The sequence below is a fragment of the Puma concolor genome, chromosome E1, assembly GCF_028749965.1.
Source record: "Puma concolor isolate L17-30 chromosome E1, mPumCon1.1.hap2, whole genome shotgun sequence".
Lineage (NCBI taxonomy): Eukaryota > Metazoa > Chordata > Mammalia > Carnivora > Felidae > Puma > Puma concolor.
The window spans coordinates 10,474,816-10,502,249 of NC_141680.1; the positions used below are offsets into that span (position 1 = coordinate 10,474,816).

Sequence of the window (27,434 nt, forward strand, 5' to 3'; positions counted from 1 at the left end):
CAATAATTCCAGTATCTGGAACTCCCATATCACTATTTCTATTGCTCATTATTTCCCTTGGTTCTTGTTCCTGGCGACACAGAATCTGAAGCAGGCTTGGGGCTCCGAGCTGTCAGCACAGACATGGGGCTCAATCTCACAAATCGTGAGATTGTGACCTGAGCCAAAGTCGGATACTTAACCGACTGAGCCACCCAGGGGCCCCACCGGTGTAGCTTTTTCAGAATCCTGACCCAGAGCAGGCTTTGGGCTCCAACTTTTTTCCTCTAGTCTGTGACATTTTCAAAAGCACCCTTCAGCTAGCTTCTCAGTCTCTTTTCCCTGAACAGGAAAGCTCCCAGAGAAAAGGCCACAAAGGCGGGACTTAATTCACTCGATTTTGTTTTTCTTTTCTTCTCTCTCCATCTGCTAATTCTTCATTACCCTCTTCTTGCTTCAATGTCTTGTAGTTTTGGGGTTCAGTTTTCCTTTTTTTCCTGCTTTCCTCAGCAGGTGGCTAGTCCATGTGACCTGCTGCACTGTTACTAGAAGTTGTTCCATGAAAGGGAGGTATATCCAGAAGTATCTCCAAAAGGCCAAAGGAGCCATAAGACTGAAGGAAAGGGCTGACAAGTCCATCTTGATAAGAAATGACTTCTTAAGGGGACTTACAGACAGAAGTGTGTCTTGGGAGACCGTAAGCCCAGTGGGTTTCCACAACCCCAGTGCCAGTAAGACCTGCTTTTCTAGCTCTAGAGGCTGGGAAGTACATGTTAGTAGCTAGAGAATGGCTCCGTATTATAGACTTTTTTTTAAATTTTTTTTTTAAAACATTTATTTATTTTAGAGAGACAGAGAGACAGAGTGTGAGAAGGGGAGGGGCAGAGAGAGAGAGAGAGAGAGAGAGACAGATCTGAAGCAGGCTCCAGGCTCCAAGCTGTCAGCACAGCGCTGGACGCAGGGCTTGAACTCACAGATGGCAAGATCATGACCTGAGCCGAAGTTGGGACGCTTAACCGACTTAGACACCCAGGCGCCCCACTCCGTGTCATAGTCTTACTTTCAGAGAAGATCAAGGATGTTATGTCCCAGGGGTGTACATTAGGGTGTGGTTAGACAAAAAGAAAGAATGTGGGGTGAAGTGCTGTGCTCAAGAAGGCTTCTGATCATAGAGCACCCATCAAGGTGGATTTGTCCAAGATGGCTTTACTCTGGTTCACACAAGAGTGGAAGTCTCTGTTAGGCATATACATATTTTTTAATTTTGAAAGTGGGGGAGCGGGGGGTGCAGAGAGAGAGAGAGAGAGAGAGAGAGAATCCCAAGCAGGATCCATCAGACCCATCAGCACAGAGCCCGATGTGGGGCTCAATCCCATGACCCCGAGATCATGACCTGAGCCAAAATCAAGAGTCGGACACTTAACCAACTGAGCTACCCAGGCCCTCCTCTGTTAGGCATTTTTAAGAGATTATTCTCATATCTCCTACTTGTTTTGGGTTCCTTTGATGGGAAAAATGTGCCTTAAACTCCCATTTATCTGGCATGATTAGAGACTACAGAAGAAATAAATTATGTTAAGCTCCAACTGCTTTTGAGTTAGCTTTGACTAAAACTCAGAGACCACACATTTTTTTGGGCGGGGGGGAGATAAATTTTACAAAGCTGCGGATACAAAGGCTTTTGAGAATGTAAAACACTGGTTTAAGAATTAGCCTTTCACGGTTGATAAGAATTTTAAGTTACGTCTATACCTATTCTGAGTCTTGTCATGAATCTGAGTTGCTTTTATCTGCTTACTAATAAGGTACAGGGAGCTTCCTTTCTGTAAGGTATCAAAAGATTTATTTGAATAATATCCTTGAGGTTATGAATGTTTGATATAGACAACTACATTTGTTGAGTGCCTGTTGTAGAATTCTTTTTTTTTTTTAATTTTTTTTTAACGTTTATTTATTTTTGAGACAGAGAGAGACAGAGCATGAACGTGGGAGGGGCAGAGAGAGAGGGAGACACAGAATGTGAAACAGGCTCCAGGCTCTGAGCCGTCAGCACAGAGCCCGACGCGGGGCTCGAACTCACGGACCGCGAGACCATGACCTGAGCCGAAGTCGGACACCCAACCGACTGAGCCACCCAGGCGCCCCTAGAATTCTTTTTTAAAGAAGTCTTTATTTATTTTGAGAGAGAGCGGAAGGAGGAGGAGGAGGAGCAGAGAGAGAGGGAGACACAGAATCCCCAGCAGACTATGTGTTGTCAGCACAGAGCCTGACTCAGGGCTTGACCTCACAAACCATGTGATCATGACCTGAGCTGAGATAAAAAGTGGGATGCTTAACTAACCGAACCACCCAGGCGCCCCTGTTGTAGAATTCTTCATTAAAATTTTTAAACTGTTAGTCATAGGAGATTAATTTTATTCACTGGCTTTGTGATAATTACCTTGCTGATTTTACCTCACTGGTTTGTTGTAACTGATACAACTGGTTTAAAAAGACCGTGAGGAGTCCCTGAAAATTAGGAATGTAATTAACAGAATTCCTGCTAGTGAAAATGTATTTTGTTTTACATGTAAATTAAAGTGGCTGTAACAAAGTAACTTAGAAATGCAATGCAGAATATCCGTTTGCCACAACTGGGTATTCAGGTGAGTGGAATACCCTGGCTTATTTTTATATTCTCATTTTATCCTAACTTTATTCACACGTGGATCATCAAATTCTTACAGATTAAATGATAGTACTCTTAAAGCTTCCCTAAGCGTATAAACACTTTAATGGGTGATGATTCAGAAGGCATCTGTACTGCTAGATATTACTCATCACCTCTTATTTGCCCAATAAATAGACACCCCATGCTGGAACATTGGCTAAATGGGTATTAGCTGGAGGTGGAGGAAAAGAGAACAGCAAGTAATATAAACAAATAGCTTTGGAGTCAGACTGGCAGTGATTGAAATCCTTACCAGCCTGTGCTCCCTGGGTAAGTTACTCTGAGTCTCAAGGTCATCATCTGTAAATTGGGGGTAATGATATTAGGCATCTCACAGGGTCTTTTGCGGGGGAGAAAGTAAAGGATGAAGTGAGATTGTGATTATAAAGCACTTGGTACGTTGAGAGCACATAATAAGTACTTAAGAAATAATGACAGCTATTATCACCTGACTGGTGCCTGGAGGAATAAAGGCAGCTCCAGAATTTCTGCCAGGAGGGGCTCAAGAGCAGTCATCACACTGGAAGGTGGGAAAGGACACTGCTTTAACATTGATCCCATGCTTAGGCAAAGAAAATGAGAAAGGATTGGAGATTTACAGGGATTAGAGAACGATCCATCCCAACCATCCCCACCACTCTGCCCACATTCCTTGGCACTGCTCCTGTTCAGTGATATTCAGGGGATTTCTTGCACTCCCCCTTCTGTCCCATGCAACTAACCAGTCAACAAAGACAAAAAGCCGCTGCCAACAAAGGATTGAACTCACAACAAGAAGGGAAAGGGAGAGGGGCACTGTGTGTTCATGCCAAGTGTGTGATGCCCTGTGCTTATGCCTCTCCTAGATACTGCTTACTCCCTTTATACAGATTGTACCCCAGCCCCCCACTCCCGCTTGACTTCAGACAATCCCCATTTCCAAGGAGAGAGGGGCAAGATCTTTGTTTTTATTGGCCACAGACAGCAGATCCCACCGCCCCCCCCCCCCCCAACCTCTGAGCACAGGCTGGTTTCCAATAGCCCCTCAGATCCCTGGAGGACACTGCCCCAATTCCTATGCAGCCTCTGTTGAAGCCTGCAGGAGTCAAACAGACATCCATTCTCAGCACCAACTCAGGTGGATGATACACTCAGGCAACCAGAGTCTAGGCCAGTCTCTCTGGCTTCTGCCTGAACACACTCTCTTTACCCAGGCAGAGGCTGGATCTTTGCCTCTAGAGGCCAACTCCCTAGGTTTGAAATCCAAGGTTCACCCCTAGTTAGCTTGTGACCCTAGGTAGGCTATTTTTCTGTGCCTAGTTTTCCCCACACCAAGACAGACTCCAAAGACTATTATTAATCTGCAGGGTTTGGCACAGTAAGTGTTCATAGAAAACTTTCAATAAACATCAGGTCTGATTACCTTACGGGCCCTGGACCAAAACAAACCTATTAAGTTGCTCTAATTATATGGTGAAAGACCCCAGTTTCTGGTTATAGTCTCAACACTGACACTTACTAACCTCAGACAAGTTGGGACTTCTTTTCGGTCCTGTTTTCCCAACCATCACACGATGGACTTCACGGATTAGACAAAAAACAAAATTCGGTGAACATTTATTGAGTGCTATCTTCCAGGTTCCTTCCCCAAAAGAGGACGTACAATTATTAATCAGGCACTGAGCACACTCACCCAGTGGTGAGGGACACTGAGGGATAAAGACTTGTTTCATTTAGCTCTGCTTTTAGGGATGGATGCTGGGCCAGAAGTGCATGTGAACAAAGCTGGATGATTCACGAGTTTGCCTTGTAATTACTGGCGATGCTTTTAAGTTACCCTTTCAAACTTGAGCATTTGCAGGGATTTGGTTCTGCAAATAAGCCCACTTCTCCTTTTTTTACTGCCGAGGTCACTGTGACTGAGAGAGGAGCCACATAAAGCAGGTCATGCCTCCTCTTCCCCTTTCGAGGAACCCTGACCCCCGGGAAACTACGCGACCAGGGAGGGGAGGGGGGTCCTGCTCTGGGGGTGCAGGGCGAAGCCGTTCCGACCGGCCAGTGCCTTTCAGCCTAACTGGAACCGAGAAACAGGAGGGGCTAAGCCGGAGCGTGGCAGTGCCGGCCTCGCCTCGTACAAGGGCATGCTCTGAGCGCCCACGGCCGCGCGCCCCAGACCTGAAGCGCCGCACCATCCAGCCCCGGGTTGGGGAGCGCTCCCGCTCCGGGAGGGTCAGCTTTGCCGAGACTAGGTCTGTCCCGCTCCACCCGGGGCTGCAGCCGGGCACCACCAAGCTGCGCCGGGGTACCGCCGCAGGTCCGGGCCACCGAATACCGGAGAAAGCACACGGACAGTAACGCCGTCCGTCCCGGCCACCGGGTATCAGTGAAAAGGCACAGACCGCACGCGCACAGGGTCACGTGGGCGGGGCGGGCGCGTGCCCCCGCATCCACGAGAGGAGGCGGGGATGGGGGCGGGGCCGACAGCGCGGCCTCCCGTGAAGCCTCGCGCGGGGAAGGACCGGAACTCCGGGCGGGCGGCTTGTTGATAAAATGGCGGCAGGAGCTGCCTGGGCTTCTCGAGGAGGCGGTGGGGCCCACACCCGGAAGAAGGGTCTCTTTTCAGGCTAGTGCGGTGGCCGCTGCGGACCCGGAAGTCCGGGCCGGTTGCTGAATGAGGGGAGCCGGGCCCTCCCCGCGACAGTCCCCCCGCGCCCTCCGCCCCGACCCGGGCCCCGCCATGTCCTTCTTCCGGCGGAAAGGTAGCAGAGGGGGGCTCCGGCGGGGAGCCAGGCCGGGCCTCAGGGGCGGCGGTGGGGCAGGTGGGCCTGCACGGGCTTCCTCCCGGGCGGCGGCGGCGCCCTCGGCCTCCGCGCAGACGCCCCCTGCGTGCCTCGCTTTGCTCCCGGACTCTGCAGGGAGGGAGAAGGTGGCTTCCTCGCGCGAGGTCAGGGGAATTGTCTCGCTGGTCCGAAAGTGTTTGCCGAAATTCATCCAAGTTAATGCCTGTTTGCGTAAAAAACAGCCTTCGCGTTTGTGTGTGTGTGTGTGTGTGTGTGTGTGTGTGTGTGTCTAAATTGTGAATCAAAAAAAAGGAAATTCCTTTAGTACCTTGTTAAGGAAGTCTCTGACTTTTCAGAATATTGAGGGTTTTATGTGTCAAAGCAACATGTGAAAATGTTTTCTTCAACTAGTGCTGTTTTCTAGATTCCTCCTTTTTTGGGGGGGAAGGGGATTCTGCACTTCCTAAAATAACATTACTTATTGCTAAAAGTTCCCTAATGAAAGAAACTAGTTCTTTTGATGACTTAGCAAGTCTACTAACTACTGGGACGCTCACTCTGGAAACTGCTTATATTTCTGATTTTCCGTTTTAATAGCTGCCCAGTTTTTAAGTAGAGGCAGCTTAATTTTGATCCTGGATAAAGTTGTTGTGTGTCATTAAAAATATATATGCAGAATGAGTAAGTGTAGGTCATTTTGGATGATGATGGTTCTTTGAATTCTTGTTATTTAAGAGAAAATGTACCAGAAAACACACACACACACAAACCAACAACAAAAAGCAACACTAAAACAGGAACGTGGATTCATATGTCTGCTCTGCTACTGCCTGTAACCTGGGACAGAAAAGTGTTAACCCACTTTTTTCTCTTCTCTCAACTGAGAATTAGATGATTGGTAAAGGCCCCATTCAGCTATGAATTCAAGAATTCCTTTTAAGTACACGGCCGAGTTTTAGTAACTGATGGTCATGGGGTGAGTGAATGAAGCTGTGATGAATGAATGCAGTGCTGAATGAAGGAAACCTGTAAAATGGTACAAGGAAGCTTCGTTGATAACATACCTTGGTATAGTTAAAAGCTCTAATTTGTTTGACAGTGTTTAGTTTTGTTTTTGAAGGGGAAAGAAAGCATTCTGTGTATAATGAGGCAAATTGCATGTTGCATAATAAGACTGTTGTCTCTATTCAACATTTGAATGTCTGCTGCTTGCCAGGCACTGTGCTAGGCCCTCACAATTAAGCCCTGAACAAGACAAAGTCCCTGCACCCATGGAACTTATTGTCTGCTGGGGCAGACGGACAAGAAATTTCTCTTTCTTATGTATGTGTGTTTACAAATTGATAACATTACGACAGAGAGAACTGGAGAGAAGAAGCATATTTTGGTTTGAGGATAGAGAAAGGCCTCAGCAGGTGACCTTGAAACTCGGAGCTGAGGGATCTGTAGGAGGTCACAGAGGGTAGGGAAGAACACTTTAAGCACAGGGAATAGCATGTTCAAAGGTTGTGAGTCAAGAAAGAGTCTGGTGCCCTTCAAGAAAGGAAGGAAGGCCACTGTGCCTTGGGCTTAGAGAGGTAGACAAGATTCAGAGCTTTGTAAGCCATAGTTGTTAGGTTTTATTCCAAGTGCAGAGATGATATTATTTAAACATTTTTAAAGAGGAGTGATTTGGTCTTATGTTATAAAAAGATCATTGTAGATGCTTTTTGCAGACTGAATGTGGCAAGAGTAGAAGCTGGAGATGCTTCTGTTTAGGGATCCCATCCAGTCTTTAAATACCACCTATATGCTGATGACTCCTGAAATTTACATCTCCAGCTTGAATTCTCTCTCCTGAATTAAGAATGGTATATCCAACTGTCGGTCCACTTTATACCTCTACCTAGTAGATATAGGTATATCTATTAATAGAAATGACAGACTAACACATGGATCTTTCACTTACTATATCTAAAATTTAACTCCAGATTTTTTGTCACCTCAATAAATTCCATTTCTGGCCTTTTAATTGTTCAGGCTAAAACTTGAGTATATTCTTGAGCTTCTCTTTCTCTCCTACTCTATATCTACATCAAATCTGTTAGATCTACCCCAGAACATATCCAAATTCAACCTTGTCTCGTTATCCCTGATCCCTGGTCTAGGCAGTCATCTCTGTTTAGATTGGGCAGTTAAGGAAGTCCTTAACATCTTCAAGGATGTCATTCAAATTTCAGCTTAAATGTTAAGAGGAAGCCGGTTTTATGAAAATCAAGAACGGAATTATTTTTCTGTAGGTTTCAATTTGGTTTCCCTTCCCTCCTTGACCCCTATGGTATATTTTCAAATTGCATTATGCCACATCTCTTTTCAAATTTTTCCTGTGACTTCCTGTACTTGGCCCTCCTTTATTGAGGTCCCATTTCGTGTGTTCATCTCCTGCTTTCCTCTCTCATCACTGTTCCATTTATATTGACTTCTTTGTGGGGCGCCTGGGTGGCGCAGTCGGTTAAGCGTCCGACTTCAACCAGGTCACGATCTCGCGGTCCGTGAGTTCGAGCCCCGCGTCAGGCTCTGGGCTGATGGCTCGGAGCCTGGAGCCTGTTTCCGATGCTGTGTCTCCCTCTCTCTCTGCCCCTCCCCCGTTCATGCTCTGTCTCTCTCTGTCCCAAAAATAAATAAAAAACGTTGAAAAAAAAATATTTATATTGACCTCTTTGTTGTAAAATACATTCCCACCTCAGGGCCTTTGCACTTACATTTTCTGTCTGGAAACCCCTTCCCACAGATACCCACTATTTGTTCCCTCGTTTCCTTCAGGTTTTTGATCATCTGGCATCTTAGTGAAGTTTTCTCTGTCCATCCTGCTTTTAACATTGCAGCCCCCAGCCCCTGCACTCCTATCCCCTTGCCCTACTTTCTCTACAGCATTTATCACCATCTGCTTTACTATGTGTTTTATGAAGATGGAAGCTGAGTTTTGTTCGTGGTTGTATTCCCAGGTTTAGGTCCAGTGCCTGGGATATAGTTAGGATTTTAGTAAATAATTTGTTGAATAAGTGAATAAAACAAAAATATCAGCTAGTAAAAAGTGCTGTGCTGGGAATTTAAACTGATGTGGGAGTAGATCACAGGATGACAATTTGTGTTCAGATAATAAAGGAAGGCTTGTCTGGGAAGATGGTATTTAGATTGAGATCTAAATGAGGAGAGAGAGCCAGCCTCACAAAAGATGAAAGGGACTGCATTGTAGCCGGAGAAAACTGGAAACACAAATGTCCTGAGGCAGGCATGAACTGGTTGTGTTTAAGGAACCAGAAAAAGGCTGGAACTTACTGGGAATAGGGTATGTTTTGGAGATGGAGCTAACATGACTTGGAGTGAGTGGAATTGTCTTTTGGCAGTTGTGAGTTGGTGACAACTCTCAGACATCCATGGGGTGTGTTGAGGAGGCAGTGGGATGTACGGTTCTGTAGAGATCACCTAGAGAATGCCTGTAATATGTGAATTAGTTACGTTGAGAGGCTATAGCAGAGACACTGAAGTGTAATGGCTCAGACAAGAGAGATTTTTATTACTCTCTTGAGTGTGATAGTCATTGGGTGGCTTTGCTTCACAGTCATTCAGGGATCATTTTCTTCCCATTTTGTTACAGCTCCTTCCCTCAGGGTATGGTCTCTTCTATCAAAGCCATGTCATAGCCCCTTCTGTCTGTCCTCAGTCTTCTGACCCGTGGTAAGGAGGAAGGAGCAGCTTTAGCCAGAAAGTGGCACATAGCCATTTCTAGTCATATTCTATTGGTGAGAATTTAGTCGTATGGTCATAGCTAACTGCAGAGGCTCCTAGGAAATGTAAAGTAACTAGCCAGTTATGTGCTAGGTTACAGTCCTCTTGCCAAGAAGAGGAGTGATCATGAATTCAGTGACCATGGTAGCATTTCCTGCCATACTGTAGACAAGAAGGGAGCCTAGGTGAGAGCTCTGGAGTTAATCCAGCTTTTAGAAGTGAGATTGAGAGGGGCGTCTGGGTGACTCAGTTGGTTGGGCATCCAACTTCAGCTCAGGTCATGATCTCACATTTTGTGGGTTTGAGCCCCGTGTCGGGCTCTGTGCTGACAGCTCGGAGCCTGGAACCTGCTTCGGATTCTGTGTGTCCCTCTCTCTGCCTTTCCTCTGCTTGCTTTCTCTCTCTCAAAATAAATAAACATTAAAAAGTTTTAAAAATGTTTAAAAAAGTGAAATTGAGGCACATGAGCCATTGACAAAGGAGAATCAAAAATAAAATGCCAGTCATATAGGAGTGCGATGTCATGGAAGCTAAAAGAAGATAATGTTTCAAAAAGAAGGGAGTATTGTGTTGAATGTCACTTGCAAGATCAAGTTAGAAATAGCTACTCAGTTTGTTAATGTGGAAGTAATTGGTCACTTTAAGAGTAGTATCAGTGGAATGGGTTGAGGGGAGCATGTGAAGTGTGGAAAGTAGCAAGAGTAAAACTAAAAAACACCTTTTCCAAGAAACTTTGCAGTGAAAAGGAACTAAAAGGGGCTTTTGGGTTAAGGGATTTTTTTTTTTTTTTTTTTTTTTAAGATAAAAGATGTCAGAGCACGTTTGTATGCTGATAGGAATGATCTGGTAGAGAGGAGAAAATGATAGAGAAGAGAGGTGTTAATTTGTGGGAGTAAAGTTCTTGGGAAGTCCTAAGGGATAAGATTAAAGCCTGACTATACCAAGATTTGGTTAGGGTACACTGCTGTTGGGAATTGCAATTGTAGGACCACTTGTATAAAGGTCAGAAACTTTCAAACAATGCTTTATATGGTTTATGGATACATAAATGTATTTAAAGAGTAAAAATATGGTTGGAAACAATAAATGTTCAATTTATGAAATTATTTCCATAGGGAGAGGGGGAATGAGATCAGGGAGAGACTTCAGTTGCACCTGCATGTTTTATTTCTTTTGAAAATTTTTCTGAAGCGAGTACAGCATAATGTTAAGATTTGAGAAGACTGAATGTTGCTCAAACCTGAGTGTTATTCAAATTCTAGTATTGTCTCTGTTTTAGATGTTTCATTAAAAGAATATATAGAAACAAAAAGCATAGTCAAAATAAGGTGGCTGAAATAAACCTACAAAGATCAGTAGTCACGATAAATATAAATAGACCAAATTCTTGCAAAAAGCTATATAGCTAAAAGATAAAGCAATTGGATAATAAACCAAAATCCAACCATAAACTCTTTACTGGAAACACAACTAAAGCATAAGAACATAGAAAAATTGAAAATAAATGGAAAGAAAAAGCAGACAGATGTTAACCAGAAGAAAGCTGTGTGCAGATGGCATACTTTAAAGCACAAAACATTATTAGGGCTAAAAAGGTCACTACATCATAGGATGAACACAGTACTAGGAAAATAAAATTCTGAACTGCTTTGTACCTATTATCAGTCTCAAAATACAGAAAGCAAAATATAGAAAATTACCAAGAGAAATCAACAAATTAATAGTCTTGAAGTTTTAAGAATGGTCTTCTTTATAAATCAAGAGTAGTAATCACAATAAAAAGAAATGGGCTGCCCCAGACGGTGAAGAAATGGTGATTTATAGACTGGATTCCTGCTGTATACTACTTAAATAAATATAGGATCATGAGAAGGTTAAAAGTAAAAGGATGGGAAAATATATTAGAGATATAAGACAAAAAGAAAGCTAATATAGTCTTCACAGGAACACATACACAAAAAAAGAAGGGAAATTTAAGTTTTGGGAAGGAGGGGAACAAAGGAATTCTAATTCCCAGATAACATGTTTACCTACATAGAAAATTGAAGAAAATCTACACACATACTATTAGAACTCATAAAAGAGTTTGGCTGGGTTTTTAAAATATATGCATTTATATGTAAGTATTTAAAATTCACTTGTATCACTGCATGCCAGTAAAAACAAAAGACTGAAATCTTTATGGAGTTTACAAAACCCAATTGGACAAGAATGGAGACCTAAATAAATGGAGAGGTATACTATGTTCATGGATAGAAATATAGTACTGGAAAGATGTGAACTCTCCCAAGTTAATCATTAAGTAAGTCAGTGCTGCTTTAAAAACTCTCATGGAGGTTTTAGGATCAAAACAAGTTAACCCTGTAATTAATATGGCAGATAGTTTCAAGAGAGAATAAGGTAGAGGACTTGGCCCTGCCAAAGTCTGATTATATGGTTAGGTAACTAAGACAATACAATTAAATGCTCAGAAACAGACCCATGTATGTGTGGGAACTTAGTATACAAAGAATTTCTGTTCATTTGGGAAAGGTTGGACTAATCAGTAAATGATGCCCATTATTCCTCTGGGAAAAGACAGTATTTTCTACCTCCTATCATACACACCAGGGGTCAGCAAACTTTCTATAAAAGACCAGATGGTAAATATATTTGCTAGGCTTTGCAGGCCATAGAGTCTCTTGTCTCATTCTTTCCTATCCTTGTAGCCATAGATAGTATGTAAATAAATGGACATGGCTATGCTAAAATAAAACTTTATATAAAAACCTAGGGGTGGGCCTGATTTGGCTCATGGGCTGTAGTTTCCCAGTCTCTGATAGATAAATTCCAGGTAGATAAGAACCCAGAACTTTAAAAAGCAAAACTTGAAACCATAGGAGAAAATACAGGGGGGAAATCTGATTTTGGGGTAGGAAAAGATATCTTTTTTTTTTTTAATTTTTTAATGTTTTTTTATTTATTTTTGAGACAGAGACAGAGCATGAACGGGGGAGGGTCAGAGAGAGAGGAAGACACAGAATCCGAAGCAGACTCCTGGCTCTGAGCTGTCAGCACAGAGCCTGACACGGGGCTCGAACTCATGACTGTGATATCATGACCTGAGCCAAAAGTCGAATGCTTAACCGACTGAGCCACCCAGGCGCCCAGGAAAAGATATCTTAAACAATAAGACAGGAAAATACAGTACACATAATGAAAATTTAGCTAATTAAAGTTTAAAACTTCCATGCAATAAAGTTTTATTTATTTGTTTATTTTTTACTTAAGTAATCTCTATACCCAACATGGGACTCAAACTCATGGTCCTGAGATAAAGATCATGTTCTTTCCACTGAGCCAGCCAGGTGCCCAAAGCTTCCATACAGTAAAATATACATAAGGTATTTGCAACACAAATGATTAGTATCCAGAATACTATGGCATTCCTACCAATAAGTAAAGGATGAAGGACATGACTAGGCAGCCCATAAAAGAGGAAACCTAAACAGCCAATAAACATGAAAGGTATCCCCTCAAAGGAAATCAAGGAAGTTAGTTCAAAACACCATCAAGTGACATTTGAAAAATTTATATAGCTACTTTCATTAAAAATACCCATCATCGGGGGGCGCCTGGGTGGCGCAGTCGGTTAAGCGTCCGACTTCAGCCAGGTCACGATCTCGCGGTCCGTGAGTTCGAGCCCCGCGTCAGGCTCTGGGCTGATGGCTCGGAGCCTGGAGACTGTTTCTGATTCTGTGTCTCCCTCTCTCTCTGCCCCTCCCCCGTTCATGCTCTGTCTCTCTCTGTCCCAAAAATAAATAAAAACGTTGAAAAAAAAATTAAAAAAAAAAAAATACTCATCATCGGGGCGCCTGGGTGGCTCAGTCGGTTGAGCGTCCGACTTCGGCTCAGGTCACGATCTCACGGCTTGTGAGTTTGAGCCCCGCGTCAGGCTCTGGGCTGATGGCTCAGAGCCTGGAGCCTGCTTCCGATTCTGTGTCTCCCTCTCTCTCTGCCCCTCCCCCATTCATGCTCTGTCTCTCTCTGTCTCAAAAATAAATAAACATTAAAAAAAAAAATTAAAAAAAAATACCCATCATTGGTTACCCAACAGTTCCATTTCTAGTGTTTTATCCTAGAGAAATTCTTACCTATATACATTGGAAGACACATACTAGATTGTTGATCACATCGATATTTGTGATTATGAACACTGGGAAATAAAACTTAAATGTTTATTAACAGGAAAATGGGTAAATAAAAGTGCATTTTAGGAATGAAGCAGCTAAAGTGAATGAACTAGAGCTACATGAATCTACTAGAATTGCATCAGTATGGACAAAAGTGAAATTATGGAATGGATACAAGTGTCAGATATGTATAGAAAAATACTGTTTATGTACTTTTAATTTTTTTAAGTTTAAGTTTATTTATTTTAAGAGAGACAGTGTGAGCGGGGAAGGCGCAGAGAGCAAGGGAGAGAGAGAATCCCAAGCAGCCTCCGAACTGTCAGCACAGAGCCCAATGCAGGGCTTGAACTCATGAAATCGTGAGATCGTGAGATCATGGCCTGAGCTGAAACCCAACGTCAGGTGCTTAACCGACTGAGCCACCCAGGTGCCCCTATGTATTTTTTAAAGATGTACAGAATAATAGCATTTTTAAAAGTCATTTGTAGGAATAGTCTAAAAACATACAGGGCAGTAAACATCCAATTCAGGACCAATTTATCTCCGGGAAGGGAAGAAGGGCAATGGGATCAGGTAGTGGTTCATAGGATCCTTTAACTATACGTATAATATTTCAGGGGAGGGAATAGGTAAGTCAGACCTCTAATATTTGGCAAAGCTGGATTGTGTGTGTACTTTTATGTTTGAAATATTAACTAGGAGATTTGTAAGATGAGAATGTATTGAGGGTGACAGAAGTGGAACTGTGAAGATATATTTTGGTGGTAAAGTCAGTCGGTCTTAGAAGTGGTTTGGGTGTAGGAGGTAAGAGAGAGGCATGTTAAGAATGACTTCCAGGTTTTCGGCCCGAGAAACTGGGGTGATCGTGTCATTCGTGAGAGAAAAGACTGAGGTAGAATAGGTTTGGGAAAAGATGGTACGTTCCGTTTTGGACTAGTGTTATTATGGAAGATGACAGGGAGATGGTTAAATTTAAGGTCAAAAAGGATTTAAACTAGAAATAGAAATAGAGGATTCACAACTTACGTTTGGTATTGAAAGCCTTAAGAATGGGTAAGCTCAGCCAGGAAATACGTATGTGTATATAGTGAAAAGAAAAGGTGCTCAGACCCTTTCCCTGAGAAACTCCCAGTGGGCACTTGGAGAAGTTGGCAAGGTGGTAAACTGAGAAGGAGCAGCTGGAAAACCAGGAGAGTGGAGTGCTATGGAAGCCAAGACAAGTTCACGTTTCAAGTGGGAGATGTAGTCAGTTGGCAAACGCCGTAGTGAGGGCTGCAACCCAGTCCCTTCTACTGCATTTCCTTGTTTGATCTTCCTAAGAGTAGTGATCAGTACCTGCAATGATCTTATATTTGTCCGTGTTGGTCTCCACATTCATGCATGTAGACTTCTTGAAGGCAGGACTGCTCTTTTCTGAGCCAGGAGAGTATCTAGCACATTCGAGGCACTCAAATAACTTGTTGACGGATTGATTTATCAGATACCGCGGGAGCTAGTTATTTCCTGCTACTGGTGTTTAGTGTTTAAGAGCACAAGTAGAGAGATGGTCACATTTTGAGATTTCTTATTTTGATTGGCTTTTCATGGTGAAGTTAAAGAAAATTTAATGTTAAAAAAAATAGAAGAAAAGTAAGAAAGGTTAAAAATAGTCTTAGGTTAGATCCTGTAAGAGTTCACACTTTGCTTAAGCTGCCATGTACCTTCCTTTCTTGGATATTATATTACTAGCATACTTGCAGTACAATTTCTACTGTTTTCTGTAATGGAGAAGAAACTATATAGCTTTTTAAGAGAAATTGTTGGGCCTTGATTGAGTTTTAGAAGTTTAGAAGGTAAGTTTAGAATGTTTGTATTGGATACTGTGAGGGTAATACACAAGAAGTAAGATAGAAGATACAAAGAACTCTTTTCCTCAGGATGTATCTAGTAGTGGGCATCTTTTTTCAACGTTTATTTATTTTTGGGACAGAGAGACAGAGCATGAACGGGCGAGGGGCAGAGAGATAGGGAGACACAGAATCAGAAACAGGCTCCAGGCTCTGAGCCATCAGCCCAGAGCCCGACGGGGGGCTCGAACTCACGGACCACGAGATCGTGACCTGGCTGAAGTCGGACGCTTAACTGACTGCGCCACCCAGGCGCCTCTAGGCATCTTTTAATAATATTAGTTAACATCCTAAATTTACTGTGTGCCTGTTACTCTCCTACACCCTTTACAAATATTTATTTTTTTCACCCACGACCCTCTAAGATAGGTGTTATTACTGACCTAATTTTATACATAAAGGAAATTGAGACCCAGAGAAGTAACTTGTCCAGGATCACATGGCTGTGTAATAAGTGGCAAGCTAGAATTGGAACCCAGGTGTTCTGCATTGTCTCTCTGTAAGCACACTCCGTGCTTGTGCTCTTGGATGAATGAATGATGTTCAAAGGTCACTTCCTTAGAGAAACTTCCCCCGACAATTGTCCTGCCCGGTCTCCCTCCCAAGGCACTTATTCTATTATTGTACAACTTTGAATATTCATCTGTTAGAATAAAGCTTGTCTAATTTTTACAGCATATAGAATGGATCTTTTCGACTGTAAAAGTTGCTCACGATGCTCTTTTATCTTCTAGTGAAAGGCAAAGAACAAGAGAAGACCTCAGATGGCAAGTCAATTAAAGGTGAGTTCCACGTCATTCCATTGTATTAAAAAGTGATGTGTTCTGCATTTATAGGCTATTGAATCCTGGTATCTTCCCCCTTCTTTTGCCATTATTTGTCTCTGTCTTCTTTTAGAATTAGGGTTGTGACTTACTTCCTTGTTCAGCCTATATACTTACTAGCACATGATAGGCTTTTTACTAAGCGCTTGTTGGCTGTCCTAGTGATACAGTAAACCAGTCCTTATTAATCACCCATTTGATTGTTCCTAAAAGCAATTAGTTGTCTTTCTATTAAAAAAACAAGGGGCGCCTGGGTGGCTCAGTCGGTTGAGCGTCCGACTTCAGCCAGGTCACGATCTCGTGGTCCGTGAGTTCGAGCCCCGCGTCAGGCTCTGGGCGGATGGCTCAGAGCCTGGAGCCTGTTTCCGATTCTGTGTCTCCCTCTCTCTCTGCCCCTCCCCTGTTCATGCTCTGTCTCTCTCTGTCCCAAAAATAAATAAACGTTAAAAAAAAAAAATTAAAAAAAAAAAACAAAAAGCGAAAAATACTCTGAACCGAGCTGACAGCTAAGTGAAAGAACTACCACTTCTAAGGCTTGGTTTTCCAGAAGTGTGGATGATCACAGCTTGAACTTCTCTGTTACTTTGGATGAATGGTCTTAAAATTTATTCAGAGTACTTTATTGTAGTCAATATATTGCCCTTATTTATAGGTTAGAGCATGCTTTTTTAGGTTGTGATCTCTACTATAGTTTTGACTGATTTCATCATGTCCATGTACAAAGATTGGAATGGAAGATTATGATGGAAATTGTTTCTATAGCTGTTACATGTAAGTTTCTTCAAGAAAATTTATTTACATGAAATCTGTAGATTGCTGCTTAGATTTTTCTTTCAAATGTTTGTTATGTAGCTAGCAGTGAGTATTAACTGTATATGATCAATTTGCCAGAGAGACTGATTATAACTTAAGAGATTTATAAAATTAGGGAAAAACTAGGGTAGCTTGCAGTCTTATTTTCTGCTTATTTCTGATAATTTAAAGCCAGTTGGATTCCACATTGGTTCATACTGCCCTCCTCAAGCAAAATTTGATTGGCTTCAAGCCCTTAGCAAGCAGTGTGTGTGAAGACAGGATCTGATTGTAGAAGGAACAGACTTTGATGTCTCAGGCACACAGATCTTCTACTCTAAACTCTGCTACTAACAGTATGACCTTGGGAAGTGATGTAACCTTTTTCGGTTCTTTGTTGCAGAATGAGAGAACTGGCCTGCCTCACTTTCTAAGTCTATACGAGGCTAAAAAGTTCCATGTTCATACTCTGACAATATATAATCTGTGCTTACCTGACTTACCTTGGAATAATACAGAAGCAAGACAGGAAACAGGCCCTCACGAAGTTAGCAGTCTGATTAGAACTTAGATGCAGAATAGTAGCAAATACCCCAACATACTAATAACTACCATTTCTTGAGCACCTGTTCTCTTCTAGGCATTAGCCAAAAAACTGCGGCTGTAACAGTGAACAAAAAGGACTTGGATCCTGTAGTCCTTGAACTTATAGATTGGTAGGGGAGAGGCATGTTAATCAGGTGATTCCACAGATGGCATGGGCTAGAATCTGTAGTGATGGAAATAAAGTGATCTGGATAGATCAGTTTAGAGCTAAAATGGATAGAACTTTGTTATTGAATAAATATGAGATGTAAGGGAAAGGGAGGTTCAAGGTTGACACCTACTTTTCTGGTTTGTCCAACAGTGAGACTGGTGGAGAACCAGGTTGGGAAATTATATGTTCAGTTTTGGCATGTTGGGTGGGAGATACTTTGGAGACATTTACATATATTTTATGCACACAGTAATTCTAGAGTCTGAGTTTCCATCCAGAGGTGAAAGTGATTTTCTAGAGTCTGGCAGACCAAAGTTGAAATCCTGCATGTTGAAACAAATGACTCTTTACCATCTCGTTGACTTCTGGCAAAGTATTTAACTTTTGTCTGTGTCCACATCTCCAAAATGGGGAAAATACTGGTCCTGCAAAATTGTTGTGAGAAATAATGAAATAACGTACCCCCAAAAACGTCTATGAAGCAACCCGTACTGCATTGGTAGCTCTTGTTTTCTAGTTTTAGCAGGAGAGGCCCTCAATATGTTGACTTCGTTAAATGAAGTGCTGTGAGGAGTTCAGAGGAATTTGAGATCAGCAAATGGTTTCTGGAGTGTAGGGAAGACTATAGAAATGGGACTTAACGTATCTAAAAGTTGAAGAAGGAGGATTTGAATGAAAGAGGCGATTTTGTCTCTTTTTCTCCTACCAGCGCAGCTTCTTATTTCTTTGGGTATATGTTGGGCAGAGGGACCTTCATCCAGACAAGTAAAGATATTTTTACAGAAGAGTGATATCCATTATGAGGGTCATAAAGACCAGAAAAGAGAGTTGAGACAGAAAAATAGGGAGCCTGCAGGCTATTGAACAGGATGTTGATGCTTTACATACAGTATTTATGAAAGGTTAGTTTGAAAGCGTTTTGTAGGAGGAGATCCTAGAAGTTCTTTTACTGTAATGCAGAAAGGCCTATATTAAAGATGTGGTGTTGATAATAAACAGACAAGTAGATGTTTAAAGATCTTGAAGGAAAAGTCAACAGATCTTGGCAGGTAAACACATAGAGCGAAAAAGAATGGGTCCAAGATTTTGAGCTTTGGAGACTTGCAGATTGAACAGAGACAGGGAAATTGAGTAGGAGATTTAGTTTGGAAGAAGATGCAGTAAGTTTGATATTTGGACAAATTGGTCTTGATATGGTAAAGTCGAAGTGAGAATAGCTAGTAGTAAGTTGTTACAGATACAGGATCAAAGCCCAGATCAAAGGACAGGTCTCAGATACAGGTCAGGGGTTCTCAACTGGGGTTCTAGTTCCACACAGGTACAATCTAGGAGCTGTTGCTGGAGGTCCAGGGCATGAGTGAGACTCTCCCCTTGAATCCGCCAGTTACTAGTAACTCTCTTTTTAAATCTCTTTTAGATATCTATTTAGGTTTTAGATACTTATTTTATTTAGAGATTTGTTTTACAGGTGTATCAGGCTCCTCACTTAAGTTTATTTGGGGGGAAAAAAAGAGCGTGTTTACGGTTTAAAAAAATGTTCGAAAAAGATTGCTGTAGCAATAATTTGAGGTTTGAGAATAAATGTTGTTTCTAGCAGGAAGAATAGAAGAACAGAGAACCTCAGGAAGAGGGGGTCCTGAGGAGTCATGGAAGGAGATCATATCTGACACAGTGGACTAATAAATGTGTTCTAAGGGCTTGAAAGGGAGGCACAGATAAAAAAGATATTTTCTGTAGAAAAGTAAATTAAGGAGCACATAGTACCATGGAAACCAAAGGAAGGTAGACTATCTGGAAGCAACATCTAAAATAAGGGGCGCCTGGTGGCTCAGTCAGTAAAGTGTCCGACATCGGCTCAAGTCATGATTTCACCGTTTGTGAGTTCGAGCTCTGTGTCAGGCTCTGTGCTGACAGCTCAGAGTCTGGAGCCTGCTTCGGATTCTGTGTCTCTCTGTCTCTGCTCCTCCCCTGCTTATGTCCCGTCTCTCTGTCTCTCTCTCTCTGTCTCTCTCTTCCTCAGAAATAAAATAAACATTAAAAAATAATAAGTCAATAGTTCTAATAAGAAAGAGGAGAAATAAATAAATTAATAGCATTTTGTATCATTATATACATCTAATAAGGAAACCATTAATCTTACCCGTTCTTACAGAATGTTATTTGTAGTTTGTTATCTATACAAAAAATCATTATTGCTTATAAACTTGCTAAAATGATTTTGCTCTCTTCAATTTATCGTGAAAGCAAAACAAAAAACAAGACTTGATTCTAAAACTGAAAAAAATCTCTTGAAGACAACTCCATTTTGTAATTCTCCCAACTCTTGTTGAATGACTGGTAAATATAGGTACCTGACAAATAGGTATGGACATTCATGTTCTTACCTGCTTTATCCTATTTATCAAAATGTCTCGAAGAGTAAGAGAGTGAATTACAGTATGCTGTACTCTTCATAAGAAATGTTACCTGGTATTGCTCAGAATCTGTGGGAAGTGTTTGCTGAGATTGAGGAGTGCTTATCTGTTGGCAGTGTAGTAAAATAAATAGTGTTGGTGGCTACAAGTTTAGTTATCTAAGAGTATTTATCTTGAGGGTGTGGGGTATGGAATGCTAGGTGACCTGTATCTCTTCTATCCTTCTCGCTATAGCAATGTGCTAAACCAAAACTTCTTCAAAACCTTGAATAAGAGTCATTGATATTTGGGGGGATAGCTAGAATTTTGATCCAGCCGTGTAGCAACAAGGTCACAGGATTACTTTGACAGTATTATAATATTGAGTTGATTATTTCCTATTAATAAATAGGTGACTAGTCTCTTTATTCTGACGTCAATAGGATCTTTCTTCAGACTACTAAAGAAAGTATATTTTGTGAATAGAAAAATTGTTTTTTAATGTTTATTTATTTTTGAGAGAGAGAGAGAGACAGAGCGCAAGTAGGGGATGGGCAGAGTGAGAAGGAGACATAGAATCTGAAGCAGGCTCCAGGCTCTGAACTGTCAACACAGAGCCCGACGCGGGGCTCAAACTCATGAACCACAAGATCATGCCCTGAGCCAAAGTCAGATGCTTACCTAAGCCACCCAGGTGCCCCTATTTGTGAATTTTTTAAGTGTGCTTTATGTTTAAGCAGCTTGAAATTTGATTAGAAATGTTTTTTTATTAAATAGAGAAATTTGTTACTCAATTAAAAAGTAAAATAAGGGGCACCTGGCTGGCTTAGTCATTAGAACATGTGACTCTTGATCTCAGGGTCATGAGTTCAAGCCCCATGTTGGGTGTGGAGCCTACTTAAAAAAAAATGAGAATTAAAAAGTAAAAGTAATGTAAGCGTTCTGAAGAGTATTTTCTGGTTTCCCCCCTATTTTGTTTTAGTTTTTTGTTCTTTGGACAAAAAAGGATTAAGGAATTGAAAAGGGTCCATATATCAATGTTTCCTGGCTTTGGCACTTTCTATCATCAGAAGTTCTCAAAGCTCTCTGTTTTCAGTTTCGTTTTTAGCACAATATTTTGAGAGTTTTAAATAATAATAGGACATTTCCTTCCAGTTTTCTGCCCCTTGATTGATTTACCTTTCCCCTAAGTATTTTTGAGTGCATACTTGAGAGGTGTTACAAAATTTAATTCTTAAGGTTCTCTTAAAGCCCTTTTATGAGACAGTTTTAGAGGATCAAATTGCGTTTAACTTTTAACCATTTGTTTTTGAAAAATTACAGCTTCAATATCTGTACATTCCCCACAAAAAAGCACTAAAAATCATGCCTTGCTGGAGGCAGCAGGACCAAGTCATGTTGCAATCAATGCCATTTCTGCCAACATGGACTCCTTCTCAAGTAGCAGGACAGCAACACTTAAGAAGCAGCCAAGCCACATGGAGGCTGCTCATTTTGGTGACCTGGGTAAGTGACTCACTTTTTGTTAACTTCCAATAGAAGGAAGGATTTGAGTGTAATATGTGAAACTCTTGCTGGAGGATACTGGAATTACAATTGGAACAGGCTTTGAAAAAACGTATTTAAAATAACAGCTATAAGTATAATGAATGGCACTCTATTGTGTTCCTGTAAGTATAAAATGTGAAGCATTCTCAGTAGAAAAATCGGCCATTTTCAGAAGAAATATATTTGGCTACTAATTATATGAAAAAGATGCCTCACTTCATGCATACTCAGGGAAATGCAAATTTAAATAAGTTTCCCCCAACACATGAGCAGATATTTTTAAAGTTTGATAATTTGAATGTTAATGTAGATGAAGAGAAATGGCCACTCCTATTTAGTGGAAGTATAAATTGATGAAAATTTTTTGGAAGGCAGTTTGGAAGTATTTATCAAAATATAAAATATAAGATCTAGCCCTCAGATATATTTACATATATGCAAAGAGATGTATATCCAAGTATGTGTGTGTTGTTTGTGATAGCAAAAAAGCGAGGAACAAGGTAAATATCTGTTAATGAAGAAGCAGTCAAGTTGTGATACCTGTATTTGAAATAGTGGGTAGCCATTTAAAAATCTGAAGATAACATAGAGAAATATCTAAGGTGAAAGTTAAAATTTTTTTTTTTTTTAACGTTTATTTTTGAGACAGAGAGAGACAGAGCATGAACGGGGGAGGGGCAGAGAGAGAGGGAGACACAGAATCGGAAACAGGCTCCAGGCTCTGAGCCATCAGCCCAGAGCCTGACGCGGGGCTCGAACTCACGGACCGTGAGATCGTGACCTGAGCTGAAGTTGGATGCTTAACCGACTGAGACACCCTGGCGCCCCTAAGGTGAAAGTTTAAAAAGCAGGTCGCATAACTGTGTGTAGTAGGATCCCTATTATGTTAAAATAGCTTCTCTTTCTCCCTTGTCCCCCACCCCTAAAGATAAGGAGATTGATGTTTTCTGAATTTTTGTCACCCAGATTTCTGCACTTATAAAAATTGCATATCATGGTATCATAAATTGAAAAAACAATCCCATGAATAAATTGATGTCTAATAAAATTAATCCCTCTTTTGCCATCTTCACTTAACATTAGTGTTTATTCAAAGGTGCCAAAGTATTTATGATGGGTCACACTCAGCAGTACATTGCAAACAACATTTGTATTGGTCACAAAATAAAATTGTAAGTTTTACTGGATTACTCCTGTGTTGCTGGTGAGAATGTGAAATGGTACAGCCACTCTGGAAAACAGATTGGCAGTTTCTTATAAAGCTGAATAGGCAGTTACCATATGACCCATCAGTTTCACTCAGCATTTATCCCAGAGAAGTGGAAACTTACATTCACATAAAAAACCTATATACCAATGTTCATAGCAGCTTAAAAACCAAAAACTGACTGTCTTTCCACAGGTGAGTGAATGTGGTTGAATAAACGGATACATCCATGCCACAGAATACTACTCAGCAATAAAAAAGAGCAGACTATTGATATACCTAACAACTTGGATGAATCTCAGGGGAGTTAGGCTGAGCGTTAAAAGCCAGTCCCAAAATGTTATATTTGTGTAGTATGATTCCATCTGTATAATATTCTTTTTATAAATGATTTTTAAATATTTACTTTTGAGAGAGCGTGTGTGCGTAAGTGGGCAGGGGCAGAGGCGGGGGCAGAGGATCTGACTGAACCACCCAGGCGCCTCTGTATAATATTCTTGAAACGACAAAATTAGAGAAATGAAGAACACGGTAGTGTTTGCCAGAGGTTAGGAACAGAGGAGGTGGTTATAAAAGGCCATATGAGGGATCCATGTAGCATTGGAACTGTTGAGTATCTTGGTGGTTACATGTGATAAAATTGCACAGAACAAAGTACATGAGTGAGTACAGGTAAAATGGGAAATCTGAGTAAGATTGGTGGATTGTATCCATGTCAGTACCTTGGTGGGATACTGTACTGTAGTTTTGTAAGATGTTACCATAGGGGAACCTGGGTAAGGGGTACATGGGATCTCTATATTGTGTCTTACACTTTTTTTTTGAATTTACCATTATCTCAAAATTGAAAGTTTAATTTAGGGGTGCCTGGGTGGCTCAGTCGGTTGAGGGTCCGACTTCAGCTCAGGTTATGAGCTCACGGTTTGTGAGTTCGAGCCCTGCATTGGTCTCTGTGCTGACAGCACAGAGCCTGGAGCCTGCTTTGGATTCTTTGTCTCCTCCTCTCTCTGACCCACTCCCGCACCCGCTCTGTCTCTCTCTCTCTCTCAAAAATAAGCAAACATTAAAAATTTTTTTAGAAGTTTAATTTAAAAAATTGTAATTCTAGGGGTGCCTGCATGGCTCCAACTCTTGGTTTCAGCTCAAGTCATGATCTCACTGTTGAGTTCGAGCCCCGCATTGGGCTCTGTGCTGACAGCACGGAGCCTGCTTGGGATTCTCTCTCCCTCACTCTGCCCCTCCCCTGCTCTCTCTCTCAAAATAAAGTAAATAAACTTAAAAAAAATAAAATATTGTAAGTCTTGTAAAGGGTCAGGATTTTCTGAAGTTCGTGAAAGTGATGTTGACCAAGATGCCCTAGTTAACATTGACAATGAGACAGCCAGCAAGGATGATCCGCAGAGAGATTCAAAAGAAAATGATTTGAATATCAAAGGATGAAGAAAAGCCCTTTTGAAAAATTGATGAAGCCCTTGTTAATTTTATGAAAATGAACCTCAATGTGCCACTGCTGTGAATGTAAAAAATATTTTTAAATTTTTTGTTTAATAACTAGTTTGTGGTTAGAATCATAACCTAAATTTAGTCTAATGTAAAATGAACATATTTTTATTAAGTTTTATTTAATTTTATTTTTCTAGCTAATCTCCAAGAACTGTTCTTTATTCTGTTGTAATCAGTGCTGAGAGTTGGTAACATTTTTCTAGCTATATCCACACATCCACAATTTTCCTCAGGAAAAGTTCCTAGAAGTGGAGTTACTAGATTGAAAATCATGGAGATTTCTAAAGCTTTGCTGTCTGTTACTGAGTGCTCCTTCAAAAAGGTTTTCCCATCTTTTCTTCTCATCATCAGTGGGTGACAGTGTTGGCCTATTTTTTCTTTGCCTTTGTTAATTGTTACTTTTTGAAACAACATCTTCCAGTTTGACAGACAAAAATGTGACCTTGTATTAATTTGCTTTTCTGGGATTTTTAACTAGATTGAATATATTTTCATATTTTTATTGGCCTTTTTTCCTTTCTCTGGGACTAGTATCATAAGATTTTTTTTTTTTTTTTAAGAATTTACATGGTCTGAACTGCCATTAAAAGAGATAATACTTGAGTTACAGAGAGCTTTTTGATGGATTAAATAAGTTTTGGACAGTTGTTTCTTTGCTTGTTTAGAAGCCAGAACTATAGAGTTTTTAGTTCTTTATTCATTTAAATTGCTAGGGAAGTAAACTTTATTCAAGAATTCTGGTACCACTGATGCTAAAAGTGACTGACTTATCTGTCAATCTTAAATTATTTGTTACTGAGCTGCTAATCTTTTGCTTCTTTTAGGCAGATCTTGTCTGGACTACCAGACTCAAGAGACCAAATCCAGTCTTTCAAAGACTCTTGAACAAGTCTTACATGACACAGTTGTCCTCCCTTATTTCATTCAATTCATGGAACTTCGGAGAATGGAGCATTTGGTTAAATTTTGGTTAGAGGCTGAAAGTTTTCACTCTACGACTTGGTCTCGAATAAGAGCACACAGTCTGAACACAGTGAAGCAGAGCTCATTGGCCGAACCTGTCTCTCCATCTAAAAAGCACGAAACTACAACGTCTTTTATAACTGAGTCTCTTGACAAGAGATTGGAGGATTCTTGCTCAGCCCAGTTGCTTATGACTCAATCAGAAGGAATTGACGTGAATAATAGAACTAGCAACATTCAGAATCACTTGCTGCTTTCCCGGGAATGTGACAGTGCCCATTCTCTCCATCTTGAAATGGCCAGAACAGGAACTCATCAACTTTCCATGGAAACCCAAGAATCCTCCTCCAGACTTCTAGTAGCCAGTAGAAATAGTCCCTCTTCACCACTAAAGGACTTATCAGGAAAATTAATGAAAAGTAAGTATGTGATTTTCTTGTCTCTCTTTATCCTGTTTGGTTTGTTTGTTTAATCAGTTTACAAAGTAGAACTTGAGGGGAATAGAAGGGTTGGAATCGTTTTCTTATTGATTGATTGATTGATTGATTGATTGATTTAAATCCAGGTTAGTTAACATATAATGTAATAATGAGTTCAGGAATAGAATTTAGTGATTCATCACTTACATGTAACACCCAATGCTCATCCCAATAAGTGCCCTCCTTAATGCCCGTTGCCCACTTAGCCCATTCCCCCACCCATCAGCAGCCCTCAGTTTGTTCTCTGTATTTAAGTGTCTCATGGTTTGTCTCTTTCTGTCTTGTCTTATATTTGCTTCCCTTCCCCTCTGTTCATCTGTTTTGTTTCTTAAATTCCATTATGTGAGTGAAATCATATATTTGTCTTTCTCTGACTGACTTATTTCACTTAGCATAATACACTCTGGTTCCATACATGTTGTCACAAATGGCAAGATTTCATTCTTTTTGATTGCCGAGTGATACTCCATTGTATATATATACCACATCTTCTTTATCCATTTATCAGTTGATGGACATTTGGGCTCTTGCCATACTTTGACTGTTGTCAATGGTGCTGCTATAATCATTGGGGTGCATGTGCCCCCTCGAATCAGCATTTTTGTATCCTTTGGATAAATACCTAGTACTGCAATTGCTGGGTCATAGGGTAGTTGTATTTTTAATTTTTTGAGGAACTTCCATACTGTTTTCCAGAGTGGCTGCACCAGTTTGCATTCCTACCAGCAGTGCAAAAGGGTTTCTCTTTCTCTGCATCCTCACTGACATCTGTTGTTGCCTGAGTTAATTTTAGTCATTCTGATAGGTATGAGGTGGTATCTCATTGTGGTATTGATTTGTATTTCCCTGATACTGAGTGATATTGAGCATCTTTTCATGTGTCTGTTAGCCATCTGGATGTCTTGTTTGGAAAACTGTCTATTCGTATCTTTTGCCCATTTCTTCACTGGATTATTTGTTTTTTGGGCATGCTGAGTTTGATAAATTCTTTATAGACTTTTGGATATTAACCCTTTATCTGAGATGTCATTTGCAAATATTCTTTCCCATTCCATTGGTTACCTTTTAGTTTTGCTGATTGTTTCCTTTGCTGTGCAGAAGCTTTTTATCTTGATGAGGTCCCAATAGTTCATTTCTGCTTTTGTTTTCCTTGCCTCTGGAGATGTGTCAAGTAAGAAGTTGCTGCAGCTGAGGCCAAAGAAGTTGTTGTCTGTTTTCTCTAGGATTTTGATGACTTCCTGTCTTATGTTTAGGTCTTTCATCCATTTTGAGTTTATTTTTGTGTATGGTGTAAGAAAATGGTCCAGGGTCATTCTTCTGCTCGTCGCTGTCCAGTTTTCCCAACACCATTTGCTAAAGAGACTGTCTTTTTTCCATTGGATAATCTTTCCTGTCAGAGATTAGTTGGCCACATATTTGTGGGTCCATTCTGCGTTGTCTGTTCTGTTCCATTGATCTATGTGTCTGTTTTTGTGCCAGTACCATATGATCTTGACGATTACAGCTTTGTAATACAGCTTGGAGTCCGGGCTTGTGATGCCTCCAGCTTTGGTTTTCTTTTTCAGGATTACTTTGGCTATTCGGGGTCTCTTCTGGTTTCATACAAATTTTAGGATTGCTTGTTCTAGGTCTGTGAAGAATGCTGGTGTTGCTCTGATAGGGATTGCATTGAATGTGTAGATTGCTTTGGGTAG

At 40.9% G+C, this 27,434-nt stretch overlaps 1 protein-coding gene across 1 annotated transcript in view; it reads left to right on the forward strand.

Annotated features, from left to right (window-relative positions):
* The first annotated feature begins 5,170 nt into the window (after positions 1–5,170).
* Positions 5,171–27,434, forward strand: part of AKAP10 (A-kinase anchoring protein 10) — an 80,050-nt gene continuing 57,786 nt past the window's right edge. The window contains exons 1-4 of the mRNA XM_086686141.1: positions 5,171–5,427; positions 16,009–16,056; positions 21,364–21,546; positions 25,123–25,680. Coding sequence (XP_086542267.1) covers positions 5,340–5,427; positions 16,009–16,056; positions 21,364–21,546; positions 25,123–25,680 — 877 coding nt within the window. The 5' untranslated portion in view covers positions 5,171–5,339. The remainder of the gene's footprint in view (positions 5,428–16,008; positions 16,057–21,363; positions 21,547–25,122; positions 25,681–27,434) is intronic.